This window comes from Staurois parvus, unplaced genomic scaffold (genome assembly GCF_062004578.1).
Source record: "Staurois parvus isolate SC_StPar_1 unplaced genomic scaffold, SC_StPar_1.0 ptg000362l, whole genome shotgun sequence".
NCBI classification, from domain to species: domain Eukaryota; kingdom Metazoa; phylum Chordata; class Amphibia; order Anura; family Ranidae; genus Staurois; species Staurois parvus.
Genome location: NW_028318158.1, coordinates 7,147,349 through 7,163,162, shown reverse-complemented (window position 1 = coordinate 7,163,162; position 15,814 = coordinate 7,147,349). Strand labels below are relative to the sequence as shown.

The following is a 15,814-nucleotide window of genomic DNA, read 5'->3' as shown; positions in this document are numbered from 1 at the left end:
AGTGCTCCATTTCCAACAATCAGTGCCATAGTGTTCCTCCACCATAAACACAGAACACAAACCAGATTTATGACTACCTATCACAGGTTAGTCAGACAGCGCTTAGTATCGTGGATCACCACCATCAGCCTTCTCCTTGGGCCAGCTGCACTCTTTTTTTTTTTTTTTTTTTTTTTTTTCCTTTTAAATGTCTCACACAACATGTAGGCAGAGATGGAGGGAGACTACTATAGCGTGAAATCTTTAAAACCTTTTATTTATTAAAAACCATTTCCACAATGCCCATTCACATTGTTAGGTGCATACTCTTGCATCAGGATAAAAAGGCATGTTACGTCATAAGCATAGGGATAAGATGGATCTGGCTCTAGTCTCTCTCACCGCCACCTTCTCCTGTATTAACCACTTCCGTTGTCACTGTGTGGGATGACGTCCCTTCCTGCTACGCCCCAACATATCGTTTTGTCTTCCTGACGTTCTCGAGAGGTAGTACAACCGTTTTAAAATGGAAGTACTGTCAAAATAAGATCCTCTGCTCCCTGCCTGCATCAGCACTCCACAACAATAAGGTCTTAGGTGGTCTTTGCTTAAAGGGTAGATCAGCATTCTGGCCAAACCCTGCCTATAGCACAGGCCATTGTGATCAAATGTATAGGCATATCCTAAAGTGCACCTAGATCAGATATATTTTTTTTTATGTTAAAGGCCAAGTTCACCTTTTTAAGAAAAAAATAATAAATGCAAATATTTTTACAGGATAAAAAAAATGTCTTTATATATATTTTTCCACAGGAGCCTGCAAACAAATGCACACAATCAGTGGTTCGTGGGTGCAATGTCAGCTCTCTCTGGCCATACAGAAGTACAGGCATTCAGTTACAGAGCTGGAGGAAATGTCAGTGGACTACAAGTGCACTGATTGCTGTACTCGTACTTCATTGAGAACTACAAATCTGTCTGCCACAGTGACAGATGGAACTTTTAGTTCATTCACAAATTGCTGTGGAACCCTGCACAGCCTTGCCGATTTTAAATGTGGCGGCAGAGAGAGGAACCCCCACATGCTGTTACAGGGAAGGGGCTCTGTGGGAGGAAAGCGATTGCTTGGAAACAAATTACTTTACACCCTCAATATGGATGTAACAATTTCCTAAAGGTGAACGTAGCCTTTATGTGCATGCTGCTAATTGTGTCATTGTAACACTTCAGATATCTAGAACTCTCTCAGAGATCACCATTCTACCTTGAACAATGCATTCATCTACTTTTCTCTCTAGAAGCGTGTCATTATCTTTTTTTCAAATATCATCCAGAGTCACCATCTATTTCCTACACTGATGTGACTTATGTAAGTCCTGGTGCCTTTGCAGTTCTTGCCTTTTTTTTTTTGCTGCAGCCCTTATATTATTCCTTGCTACAAAGTTAGTATTGCAATCTGATCACTGGGGAGAGGAGACTGAGGAAAGGTTTCCTCCTGTCTGCAGAAGACTGATGTCATGTCTGTTGCTGCATATTATGACACACCAAGAGCGTAATCATGCAGACTTGGAAAGTTAACTGATAGATCCATTATTTGGAGATAATAAGACCAGTTGAAGGGCTTAAATACTATTGACAATTCTTGTAAGACTAGAAGCCTAAGGCTGGCCATACATTATACAATTTTCTTGTACAATTTTCCTTTAGATTTACCAAAGCCATAATGAGGTCAAACCTAACCACTTTCAATTTGCATGCAATCAGGCAGATGCTTGCACAACATAGTTAAAGGTAAATCTAAAGGAAATAGAATAAGAAAATTTGTATAATGTATGGCCAGCTTAATACCTACAAATAAACATCTATCTGCTTTTACAGGCCCCTCACATTGATTATATCAGACCACATCTAAAAAAGACCAATCACTATTTACTGTGTATAAAATCTTTTTGTCCCTGATGTTGTTTGTTCCAGTGCAGTTATACCTTTTCTTGTTACGCAGGGGTGCTGATCTGTCGGCTCTGGTGCGGGAAGCGTCTGTAAGCGCCCTGCGGGCTGAAATGTTGCAACCGGGGTCAATTGGTTGTAAAGGTAAGTTTATGGGTAAGATTTTCTAGCCCTGAAGTGAAACTGTTAATTCATCTTACTGGCTTGATGGTACCCAGCACTCATTAACCACCTAACTCTTCCTATGGCAGTTGCCTGGGAGGCTTTCCTGAACCATTCTTCTAAGGTCAGCAGTTCTTATGAAAACATTTCTGCAAACCATGTTTCTGGAGAAATCTTAAACAAACATCAGCGTGACAGCAAATATTTAAGCACAGCCTGACTATCTTGATAGTAGTAATTTTATGCAACAGGGTTTTTGGGAATGCCTAAATAAAAGAGGTGCAACATGTCTGTGTTTTGGGATTTCTCCAGAAACATGGTTTGCAGTTGCCAAAAAAAGTAATTTCCTTAATGTGATTGTATTAACTATATCACGAACGATTATTCATATGTAGAAGAATTAACTTGGATCTGTAATTTACATAATGTCAACTTTTTCCATGATAACACGTCCATGGTAAAGCATCCCTATCAAAGTGCCAGCAGCAAACAACCATTCACTGAATTGTGTGCCACACACTAATTTCAGGAAAGATACCTTATGCAGAGACAGCTTAAATTGGACCTGGAATTCAAAAGTAGATTTGCTATGCTATTGGGAATATCTAGAAATGTGAACTGTGCTTAAGCAGTAACCAGAAATATCCAACCTTTTTAGTCTGGAATTCCTCCTGAAAATAGCAGTGCACTTTGTGGTATGTGAGGGTGCCTAGGCACTCCTGTGCTATAGATACAGTATCTGTAGTGTGAGATCTAAGGCACTGCTGCCCCTAAATCAAGGGTGGGTACCTGCAGTTCTCCAGCTGTTGTGGAACTTCATGTCCCCTGAAGCATTGCAAGACGAACAGTTGCAAACATGACTCCTAGAGTCATGATGGTCATAAATGCGTATTTAAGCCCAAGGCACCATTAAAAAAAAATTCTACTTATCTTATCCCTGACTCCAGCAGTCTTCCTGACTGTGTAAATGGTGCCCCATAGACGCTTCTCTTCAGCACTCTGACATCACGTACAATTCAGGACAAGCAGTCCTGGATTGTTAAAGAAACAAAAAAAGTTCATTGCTAAAAGGTAAAACCACAATTATATAACAACGATCCATACTTAATAAACAAATCCTAAAGAAGAATTAGTGCAAGACTAGATATACACAAATAAATTACATCCATGAACAATAATCAGTGAAGAGTGAGAACAGCACATACTCATAACCAAGTGTGGACAATTGTGATGTGCTAAAAAAAAACTGCATTCAATTATAAACATAAAGAGTTCCAAGAGTCCAGATGTTAACTCTCATTTTTCCAGTGCAGGGATCCTGGGTATTCAGAACACTTGTGAACACAATTGTGATCAACACTGCCAACACTTATTGCTTAGCGGATCACTATGCCCCCAAAATATGAAAGGTCATACATGCTTATGGGATCTCTTCCAAGTAATCAAGATAGACTGCAGGTTGTCTCTATAAATGAAAGGCAGCCTTACAAACAACAAGAGCAAAAAAAAAAAAAGCAAAACCTCATAGTGCAGTAATATTTAATATTTCCTGTTTATTAAAAATAAAAAATGAACACTTAACATTTTATAAATGGTACCATTAAGCATAAAACAAAGTACAGCCAAGTTCAGGTCTTCTGGTCACAGCCGATGCACGTGGTGGCGTCGCACACCATGTTCAAACTCTGCCCTATGCATTTAATCACATGATGATTTCATCAGGGGCATGGCTAAGTGTACTTCATCGCGCAAGGTATAAATATCAGTCACCTGGCAAAATACTTTCACTGATAGCTGACCTCAATAGACAGCGCCTCAGATTAGAAAACTGGGGTTGTGTACAAAAAGCAGAATGACTGATCGCCATTTCAAAAAATATACATAAAAACCTGCTCAAAAAGGCAAAATGGACAATTAAAAATGTATGATCACAATACTGTGAAATGTGGTTTTATATGCAAAAAAAAAAAAAGACTTGCTACAGTGAAAGGGGATGGTTTTTATATATAGATAATATAAATATAGCTTACTAGCAGAAATATAACATGTAGAAAGATCTATTAAAAATAAATAATATCCTAAATAAAGTAAAATCTGGAATCCCTGATCTATCAAACGGGGACATTTTTATGAACTATTACTAATGAAGCAATTCACATCCCATATAATGTTTAGTTTGAATGGGGTGAGTATCTTCAAATTGTAAATCCAGCGAGTCTACAGCTTGGATATTTCCTGTCTAATATGGCTTCTCCTCCAGTGCAGGGTAAATTTGTCAGTGCCCTTGAAAATAGTACCTTCTAGGTTTTTACAATGATGTCAATCATGTACAGCATAATGCTTTGACACACTGTGTTTTGAAAAGCCTCGTCTAATGTTCCAATACACGATATTGCTGAAAGTATTGGGACACCCTTCCAAATCATTGGATTCAGGTGCTCCAATCACCTCCATGGCTACAGGTGTATAAAATCAAACACCTAGGCATGCAGACTTCTTCTACAAACATTTGTGAAAGAATGGGTCGCTCTCAGGAGCTCAGTGAATTCAAGCGTGGTACTGTGATAGGTTGCCACCTGTGCAAGTCCATTCGTGAAATTTCCTTGCTACTAAATATTCCACAGTCACCTGTTAGTGGTATTATAACAAAGTGGAAGAAACTGGGAACAACAGCAACTCAGCCACAATGTGGTAGGCCACGTAAAATGACAGAGCGCGGTCAGCACATGCTGGAGCGTATAGTGTGCAGAAGTCGCCAACTGTCTGCAGAGTCAATAGCTAAAGACCTCCAAACTTCATGTGGCCTTCAGATTAGCACAACAACCGTGTGTAGAGAGCTTCATGGAATGGATTTCCATGGCCGAGCTGCTGCATCCAAGCCTTACATCACCAAGTGCAATGCAAAACATCCAATGCAGTGGTGTAAAGCACACCGCCACTGGACTCTAGAGCAGTGGAGATGTGTTCTCTGAAGTGACGAATCACGCTTCTCTGTCTGGCAATCCGATGGACATGTCTGGGTTTGGCAGTTGCTAGGAGAACGGTACTTGCCTGACTGCATTGTGCCAAGTGTAAAGTTTGGTGGAGTGGGGATTATGGCATAGGGTTGTTTTTCAGGGGTTGGGCTTGGCCGCTTAGTTCCAGTGAAGGGAACTCTTAAGGTGTCAGCATACCAAGACATTTTGGACAATTTCATGCTCCCAACTTTGTGGGAACAGTTTTTGGATGGCCCCTTCTTGTACCGACATGACTGCACACCAGTGCACAAAGCAAGGTCCATAAAGACATGGATGAGCGAGTTTGGAGTGGAGAAACTTGACTGGCCTGTACAGAGTCCTGACCTCAACCCCATAGAACACCTTTTGGATGAATTGGAGCGAATACTGCAAGCCAAGCCTTCTCGTCGGTGCCTGACCTGAAAAATGCACTTCTGGAAGAATGGTCAAACATTCCCATAGACACCCTCCTAAACCTTGTGGACAGACTCCCCAGAAGAGTTTAAGTTGTTATAGCTGCAAAGGGCGGGCCAACTCAGTATTGAATCCTACGGACTAAGACTGAAATGCCATTAAAGTTCATGTGCTTGTAAAGGCAGGCTGACCAATACTTTTTGCAATATAGTGTACTGTATGTTCATTAAGCTTTACTTGTAGTGCACCCCACATACTATAGACCACATGGGTATTGAAGCGTGTAAACAACATTCTTGGATAAAAATGTTATAAACAAATCAATGTCATATACTCTAGAAGTAGTGACTGGAAACTTGTTAGTTTTCTTCCCTTAAACGTATTAAGCCGACAAACTACACGTGTAGCATAGATCAAATTCCTTTACAGTCTGGAAAAAGGTGGTTTGAATAGGATGATCTATAACCTTAGGGGCTATCTTGTGTCTCAGTGAAGGTACACCCATAAAAATAATAGAGGGTGTTCTGGCCAAAGAAGATCTATTATGTTATCATTCTTCAATATTTGCCAGTGTTTTTTTTTAACCACTTCCCAACCACCTTATAGCAGAAATACTGCTACAGGGCGGCACGGGTGCGCAAAATCACGTGTGTATATATACAGTATTTTGCATTTCCGGGTAGGGGACGCGTGCACACTCTACCCATGCCGCCATCCGCGGCTGTCAATCACCAGGTCCTGGCTGGTGATTGCCCAGAATCTACGACAGGGAGGAGAACTGTTTGTAAACAAAACAGTTCTCCTCCCTGTCGGCTATCGCACACTGCTTTGGATGGCTGTGCACACGGACACAGGACATATTGAAACAGCACACAGTTAACCCTTTGATTTTCCCCCCATGTTAACCCCTTCTTGCCCAGTGCCATTAGTATTGTGTCTTTTTTTTGCACAGGCAATCAAATACCACCGAGAGAAAGCTCAATTTGTGGGAAAAACAGGATGTCTATTTCATTTGGGTGCAGAGTTGCATGACTGCACAATTGTCAGTGAAAGTAACACATCGCTGTAATGCAAAAAATGGTCTGGTCAGGAAGGGGGATAAATCCTCAGGAGGGCAAGTGGTTAAAGATTTTTTAACCTGGTAGTGTTGGGTAGAGCAGGTGGTTAACATGGACCAGGTAAACATATCAGTACTGTGCTCATTCGATCCACCCCTCTTGCTAGTTAATAACTTTTACCTGTTGCTTAGACTGACCCGGGGCGGACTGACCATTTGGAAACTCGGGCACTGCCCGAGGCCCCGGGGTCAGTAGGGGGCCCCATGAGATGCCCCTGGCACCTTTTTTCATAGGCTTTATTGAGTTTGGACAAGGACACGGGCCCCATGATCCTCTATTGCCCGGGGACCCCATGAGTTGTCAGTCCGCCCCTGGACTGACCTCCTGATTTATTTGATCAAGTTCATTAAGTTGATAACATTTTTCCAGAAATCTTGATTTCAAATCCTGAGCTTGTGGGAAAAAAATCCTCTGAAAAGGTGCAATTGTGTCTCAGTCTTTGGAACTGGCTCTTAGGTACAGACTTTAGCCATAATGGCCCCTATACAATGAAATTAAGCCATTCATGTCAGATTCTTTAATGTAAATGTTAGTGAGGATAAAGCTGTCCTCAATCACAAATCTTATATTGAGAAAATGTACCTAATGTTGGCTCATCTCATGTTGTAAGATGATACCCGTATCGTTGTTCAGTTCCTGGATAGAAAGGGGCTTCCCCTTTCCATAGGAGGAGGATGTTACAGTCCTGGATTGTAAATGCGGATACCAAGGGTCCTTCCAGGGCATTGGACAGAAGAGGAGAGCACCAGTCGGTGCAGGTGGGCATAAGCAAAGTAAAACTGCTTTTTACTGGTGCCCTAGACAAAAATGAGCATTTAACCCCTTGCAGCCTCACTGCAAGGGTAAAAGTTTTTTTATTTTTTTTTTTAACCACTTGCCTACCAGGCACTTGTACCCCCTTCCTTACCAGGCCAATTTTCAGCTTTCAGCGCTGCCGCACTTTGATTGACAATTGCGCGGTCATGCAACATTGTACCCATATGAAATTTTGATCATTTTTTTCTCACAAATAGAGCTTTCTTTTGGTGGTATTTAATTGCCACTGGGCACTTTACTTTTTGCGCTATAAATAAAAAAAAATGCAAAAAATTTGAAAAAAAAATAATTTTTCTTTGTTTCTATTATAAAATTTTTCAAACAGGTATTTTTTCTCCTTCATTGATGTGCGTTGATGAGGCAGCACTGATGGGCACTGATAGGCAGCACTAAAGGGCACTGATAGGCAGTACTAATGAGGTGGCACGGATAGGCGGCACTGATAGGCAGCACTAATGAGGTGTCACGGATAGGCGGCACTGATAGACAGCACTAATGAGGTGTCACGGATAGGCGGCACTAATATGCAGCACTGATAGGCGGCACTGATAGGTGACACGGATGATGGGTACTGATAGACGGCACTGACTGGCATCACTGCTGGGCACTGACTGGCACAACCCCTGGGCACTGACTGGTGGCACTGACTGGCAGCACTGCTGGGCTGCACTGGTGGGTGGCACTGGTGGGCAGCACTGGTGGGTGGGCACAGGTGGGTGGCACTTCTGGGCACAGGTGGGTGGCACTTCTGGGCACAGGTAGGTGGCACTTCTGGGCACAGGTGGGTGGCACTTCTGGGCACAGGTGGGTGGCACTTCTGGGCACAGGTGGGTGGCACTTCTGGGCACAGGTGGGTGGCACTGCTGGGCACAGGTGGGTGATCTGCTGGGCACAGGTGGGCGGAGCTAGTGGGCGCACTGCTGGACACAGGTGGGCGGAACTTGCGGGTGGCACTGCTGGGCACCGATCATCAGGGCACTGATCATCAGTGTCCTGATGATCGGTGCCGATCCCCGCTGTGACAACTGCCGGTTCTCGCCAGTACTTTCCTCACGATCTGACAGCGTGAGGAAAGTGCAGCCGAGAACCGGCACTTGCATTTCCTTGTGATCAGCGTGTCATTGGACACTGCTGATCACGTGGTAAAAGGCCGCTGGGATCGGCCTTTTACCACATCACGTGATCAGCTGTGTCCGTAGGACACAGCGATCACGGAGATCGCCGGGTGCGCGCCCCCTGGGGCGCGCAGGAGAGCGCGTTCTGGGCGGATGTCATATGACGTCCACCCAGAACTGGCCGGCCGCAGTGAAGCCGTCATTCGGCTATCTGCGGTCGGCAACTAGTTAACAAAGCCCATCCCCCTCCTGCCTAGTATGGCCTCACACTTGCCTCAGGTGCTGTGCAGACCTGCTCTTTGTTGCGATTATACAATTAGGTAAGTGTTGTCTAGTGCTGACTGCTTCTGCTGTGTTGCAGAAGATGGGTGCACTTAAAGCGGAGCTCCACCCAAAAGGGGAAGTTCCGCTTTAAGCCTTTGTCCCCCGCTTCCTATTAAGGATTGGCACCTTTGGGGAGCGGGTAGCCGAATTTGACAGGTACCCGCTCCCACTTCCGCTGCGATCGCCTAGGCGATCGGAAGCAGAAATTGTCCTCTCCCCTACCTCCCCGTAGTCTTCTGGGACACGTGACAGGTCCCAGAAGACTACGGGGCCATTCACATAGCACAGCATTACTCGCGCATGCACAGTGGGCACCCGGCAGTGAAGCCGCAAGCTGTCACAGCTGGGTGCCCACACTGGAGATGCCAGCACCAGGGTGAAACCAGACGTGGTGAGGACACCAAGGGACAGGTTAGTGGCTGTATTTTAAAAGTCAGCAGCTACAGTTTTTGTAGCTGCTGACTTTTATTTTATTTTTTTCAGGTGGAACTTTAAGCACACAGTATGCATCAGCATGACCTGGAAGAGTGAAAAGTAATAAATAAACTTTGAAAACATTTGGGGAGATTGCATATTTTTCTTCCGCAGTTGTATGCAGACAGCATGTTAAACAAAATTGGTCCAGTGTGACTAAAAGAGTTGTGACTAATGTTGTTTCTGCACTTTTATTGGCTATACAGGACAGATCGAGGTTTATAAAAGACACTTTGAGGATGCGTTCAACAAGGTAAAGCCATCCGTCTCCAAGAAGGTATGTCTCACATCTGTCATTTGTTTGTTGCTTATAAATGAATTTATGAAGGAACAAAATCTGAAGAAACTGTTGTAGTGAATCAAATTTATAATTGCTCAGGCTATTCAGCTGGAAATAAAATGGAATATCCTGGTTGTGTGACCTTTATTTACTGGAGGGTGAAAGTACACTGTGTTAATATGTAAAACCACAAGAGACTGGCTCAGCAAGAAATGGAAACCTCAGAAGTTCTTTAACCATATCATTCCTCTTGGAACCGGCAGCATAGCTCATTTGTGATAGAAGTATTGTTATTCAGGTTTCACCCTATATGTGTATGATCAGCTTAAAGTGGTTGTGGCTGTGCACACCTACAGCCATTCTTCCCTCTCTCCACTCTCACAGGCGTGGCTGAGAGCAGCAGGAGCCAATGGGTCCTGCTGCTGTCAGTCAACACCTATGAGCAGGGGGGGCAGGGCCAAGCTGGGCTGTGTGTCCTAATAGATGCAAACAGCCCAACGCGGGTTCGAGCAAGCATGAGTGCCCCCATAGGAAACGGCTTCCTATGGTGGGCACTCAAGGAGGGGGAAGGAGCCAGGAGTGCTGGCAGGAGACCCAAGAAGAGGATCTGGGCCACTCTGTTGAAAACCATTGCACAAGGGAGGGATGTATGACATGTTTAATTTGCAAAAAAAAAATGTCAAGTTTTACAATCACTTTAAGTGTAACTGTTTTATGGTTATCTCTTTTTGCAAACCTGCCCCAGCAGATGAGTCCTAGGCTCAGCAGGAGACTAGGCAGAGACTGCTGTGCTGTGTCTGAGAGCAGTGGTCTCTCCACAATGGTACAACAGGTCCTCTGTAAGGCTGATTTTCACACTGAGAAATTTTTGAAGTGTTTTTGCGTGAAAAAAAAAAAAAGTACCTAAAAAGCTAAAAAAAAATTCCCTATATATGTGACTATATATCTATGTATATTTTCACACTGAGGCGTTGCGCTTGCGGTGTAAAAACTTCTGCTTGCAGCATCTTTGGGGCATTTATTTACTTATTTCAGGTACTTGTATTGCGCCGTCAATTTACGCAGCGCTTTACATATATATTGTAGATTCATAGCAGTCCCTAACCCTCAAGGGGTGTACAATCTAAGGTCCCTAACTTACATTCATACATACACATACTAGGGCCAATTTAGACAGGATCCAATTAACCTACCAGCATGTCTTTGGAGTGTGGGAGGAACCCGGAGAACCCGGAGAAAACCCACGCAGGCACAGGGAGAACATGCAAACTCCAGGCAGGTGGTGCCATGGCTGGGATTCGAACCAACGACCCTAGTACTGCCAGGCGGAAGTGCTAACCATTTAGCCACTGTACTGCCCCATGCTTGGTGAGTTAAAAAAAAGCCTCAAAAACGCCTCTTCCCATTAAAATCAATGAAAATCACCTGAAAAGCGCCTCAGAAACGCTTCTGAGAAGTGGTTTTGGTGCAGTTTTTAAGTCGTGTTATTTAAAAACGCTCAGCGCGGTAAAAACGCCTATGCGTTTTTGCGGCGGATCAGTGTGAAAGTAGCCTAAGTCAGACCTATAGCAGTACAGCCATCAGCAGGGAGCAACAAGCGTTGTCCGTTGCACTGCAAGTCAGACTGCTGTAGGGAACACCACGGCCTTCACACAATAGGACTGCTCGACTGGAGCTGGGGGTAGGTACACATTGCACAGATTTTTTTTTTTTCCGCTTCAATTCACTGCCGCAGCATTGTGAATTAGTGATTTGTGTTACAACACTCACTGAAATTACTACCGCATGCTGTGTTTTTTTTTTTTTTTCCTTCAGTGCGCACCAACACAACACAGTGATGTGAACTGACTTGATCGAACACAAGGAAAATTGCCTTGTCTTTGCTCTGGAAATGTGCTGGGCAAAGTTACAAATATTGTGAATAGGCCCTAATACAAGAGCTTACTATTTTGAATCACTGATTAGTTTGGTTTGTGTGTTCCTTTTGCCTTTCTTTTGCTCCCACTAGTTGACAATGTAAACTCCTCAAAGATTTAGGCCACTGATAAGGGCAGCCACCTGCCTGTGGTTTCTAGGAGTACAAAAGACGTGACTGTGAGCAGGTCCTATCTAAGTAAGGTTTCTTCCGCCAGGATTAAGTTGCGTTTTGGGAACTAAATGTAACCTGTACCTGGTAAATAAACAGTCTCATGAAAGGGTCTGTCTCCTTGGTTCCTGGCGGAATAGCAGAAGGCGTGACGGAATCACGAGCAGGTTCTTTCAAAGTAATCTTTCTTCTGGGCAGCATTTGGCAACTTACAAAAATGTTTTGTAACTAAATTGTCATCAGCAGCTGGTGGAGGAAAAGTGCCATTGAAAGGAGCTTTGTAGTGCCATCAATGTTTCTTTACTTAGATGTTGGGGCAGTATCCCTTCTCAGATTCCACAGTCCAGTGAACATCTTTGTTCCAGGGAATTTAGGGTTTGGCAACTGCCGTGTGTTCCATAGAAACCATGAAAACAGTGAAATAACACATCTCTTCCTCTGCAGGATCAAGTGATGTATGAGCACCTCCGTCTGTCTCTGAGCTGCTGACAGCCGACCCTGGAGAGAGGATGGAGGGAATTGTTTGGGAACACCACTCAGCAACACAGTACCAAGTGTCTTGTGATCCAGCATGGCATGTGTGAGCCTGACAGTCCATATTCTTCAGCTGAATCCTCAGTATAGACTCTTATGTGGTGTGTATATAGAATTGGAGATCTCTTCCCTCTACACCTCCCAGCTGTAAATAAACAAGACCTGTATTTTTTACACTATACGCCTTCTTGTTTTATTTGTTTTTCTAACTGGTTACACCACCTTGGCCTGTAGCAAATACTTACATGTTACACGTGTGTATTTGCAGGGTGGACAAAATAATAAAGCGATAGCTATGTTTTTATCCATAGACTGATCGGGGCCCTAGGCATAGTAGCTGGTATGCTTCCCCACTCACCATTCATTTGATTGATCTTGATAAGGATTGTAAAAGGTGCAGAGAAGATGCTCTATTTGCATTGTCATAGTCCCCTTGGACTCAACGTCCCACCAGTTCTATCTTCCTTGTGAAGTGGGCAGCACAGTGGCTAAATTGTTAGCACTTCCGCCTGGCAGTACTAGGGTCGCTGGTTCAAATCCCAACCACGGCACCACCTGCCTGGAGTTTTCATGTTCTCCCTGTGACTGCGTGGGTTTCCTCCGGGTACTCCGGTTTCCTCCCACACTCCAAAGACTTGCTGGTAGGTGAATTGGATTCTGTCTAAATTGACCCTAGTATGTGTATGTATGAATGTGAGTTAGGGACCTTAGATTGTACACCCCTTGAGGGTTAGGGACTGATGTGAATGTACAATATATATCTAAAGTGCTACATAAATTGAAGGCGCTATATAAGTACCTGTAATAAATAAAGTGTCAGGCAGGTACACAGCTTTGATCAATTATGTTATCCCCATGGTTAACGGCAGGAGCAAGAAGGTTGTAGCTGTGCCTCCTGGACATTCCCTCGGCCTCAGGCGTCTGCATAGTTTGCCTTGTGGGGTGATCCGAATCTTCTCTGTACATGTTTTATACCAGCTGCTAACAGCCTTTGGTTCACTCGAACACTACTTCATTAAAGTCTGCCAGAAGCTAGTTATTAAAGAAAAATAAAACCAAGAACAAACCATTAAAGCGGAACAATGCTCCCCTCTACTCTAGCATTGCAAAGTCCCGGAGCTCCTTCACTGGCTGCTGACATCTTTGGCCAGTCTTCTTCAGGGTACTGATCTTCATCCTTTTTTATTGGCCAGGCTGAGATAATGTATATCCCACGCATGTGTGAGAGATCATTCATCTTGACAGATGCTCAAATTGAATGCACAGTTCATTGTACAGTTGGGAAAGGCAGGTAAGAAACTTTTAACTACTTACTGTAACCTGGTGGCATCTGGAGGCTCAGCAACATAAATAAACACTGCAAACCTGCTTCTAGGTCTGTAGCGCACATGTGCGTACCTGCTGCTGACTCGCGCTGAGACCTGCTGATTGGCTGTGTCCAATCACAGTACAGAGTCTTGTGTTTACAAACAACACAGGACTCCATACACAGAGCAGCAATATGGCTGGTTTTTCTCCTGAAAAGCAAAAAATTATATTCATTTCATTTGGGTAGTGTTGCACGAACAATTGGCAAAGTAGTACAGTGCTGAATGCCAAAAAAAATTCCTGGTCACTGATGTGTATGAAAGACATGTTATAATGCTTCTTCAAAATAAAGAATTATAAAAAAAAAATTCCCTGGACATGAAGGGGATAAAACCTTTTGGAGTTCAAGTGGTTAATACAGAAGAGACATAGTGAGGTTTATTTACTAAAGCTGGAGAGTCCAAAATCAGACTCCCTTCTGCATAAAAACCAATCAGCTTCTAACCTCAGCTCTTTCAATGAAGCTTTGGCAATGAAACCTGGAAGCTGATTGGTTTCTATGCAGAAGGGAGTCTGATTTTGGACTCTCCAGCTTTAGTAAATAAACCCCAGAATATCAGTAATTCTGCATTACAAAAAATGGTGAACAAGCAGATTTTTTTTTAAACTTACAGTTCAAATTCAGCTCCAAGGGAGAAAAAACTCAATGCATCTGTATGGTGGTTGTTCATATCTCCACTCCAAAATGCCCGAAGCCAAACAACTGAAGCTCAAAAATATTTTAAAGCTACTTTTAAGCTGGATTTGAGAAGATTTATGCATTATTAGGCATTTTGAGTTCCATGTAATTGCAAAACATGCATTCTGTTGCACGTTTTTAAGCTGATATGTTCACACAGCAAGTGATTTCACGAATGACACTGTTTTCTATAGGTTAATACAAGAATCCATGAAGCTCAAACGCAATAACAAAACGCCCATAAATTTGTAAAAGTGCACCTAAGTTCTGCCATACCTAAGATCACAAGTCTAACCTCGCCAGCAGATCTTCAAAGAAAAAGATGCCTTTAGATTGTAAGCTCCATGAGCAGGGCCCTCCTATTCCTTCTGTACTGAAATGTATTGTAATTGTACCATCTCCCTTATATTGTAAACGCTGCGCAGATGTTGTCGCTATATAAATCCTGTATAATAATAATCTTTTAATGTTTCTTTGACTTGCCAGTCCTTTGATGTGGTGGCCATGTTAGTTTTCAGCAAGTACAGAAAACATCTGTTGATTTTTCTAGAAATGCAGTGTCCTCACTTCCTGTGAGCGGTACTGAAAGGGTAGAAAAAGCAACTTGTGTGATCCTCTTGTTTCCCGAGGTAATTTAGTTGAGTACATGCAGACATGTTTGTTTAATCGGGGTGACAACCATAGCTTACTCCATAGATACATTCGAGGAGTGAGCGTAGCCACCCATAGCTCCGCCCCCATTCACAATACTATGGGATCATCAGTGCTGGATGTTAGATCTCTAATATATAAATTGAAAGAATACAGATTTTTTTTTTTTTTTTTTGTAATGAATTGATGATGTCTGGAACTAACCCATTCTAATCTGTTGTCCATTAAAAGACATCTTACATGATAACTGAGACTATAAGGGCTCTTTAATGACACCAGTTGGCTTCACTGGTTATTTTCTGCATTATTAATGAATACAGTTCAACGTCAGCCAGATATATTTATCAGATGACTCAGAACCAAACTCTGGCCTGTATGAGGCACACATAAGCAGTTTAATCTGCGAAATGATTATTAGAATGTTGTTTACCCAGCTTGCTTTGATACGCAGTTGGACAGTGAAAGGAGGGGAGCCTGCTTTTCACCAGCATTTCTGTACCCTCTGATCTGCCAGCTCTCTGGATTTTATATGAGTCACTAAATTGGTGACACCCTTTCTGCACAAAATTCCCAACTGTCTCATTAGTCAACAAAACAAACACTGTCACTGTACATACATTTAATTTTTAGTTGCTGAGTGTAAAGCGGAGTGGGGCCCTAGACAAGGTAGCAGCTTTGAGATACCCACCATCCCTTCAATTAACATTGATAAGGATTGCAGCAGGCACAGAGAAGCCATCCCATTTGCAATGTTTTTATACTAGCATAGCCTCATCAGACACCCCCTGCTTAGGGTTCATGTACACTGTAGCTGATAAACTCACGTTCAGGAGCTTTTCTCCATTTTTTTTCAGCAGCCCCTGAACTCTCC

General features: G+C 43.1%; 1 protein-coding gene across 2 annotated transcripts in view; it reads left to right on the top strand.

The window, feature by feature from the left end:
• Positions 1-12,426, top strand: part of NVL (nuclear VCP like) — an 81,048-nt gene extending 68,622 nt beyond the window's left edge. For both annotated transcript variants that reach the window (XM_089685068.1, XM_089685069.1), the window contains 3 exons: positions 1,982-2,070; positions 9,552-9,622; positions 12,156-12,426. In XM_089685068.1, the coding sequence (XP_089541194.1) occupies positions 1,982-2,070; positions 9,552-9,622; positions 12,156-12,200 (205 nt within the window). In that variant the 3' untranslated portion in view covers positions 12,201-12,426. The remainder of the gene's footprint in view (positions 1-1,981; positions 2,071-9,551; positions 9,623-12,155) is intronic.
• The last annotated feature ends 3,388 nt before the right edge of the window (positions 12,427-15,814 follow it).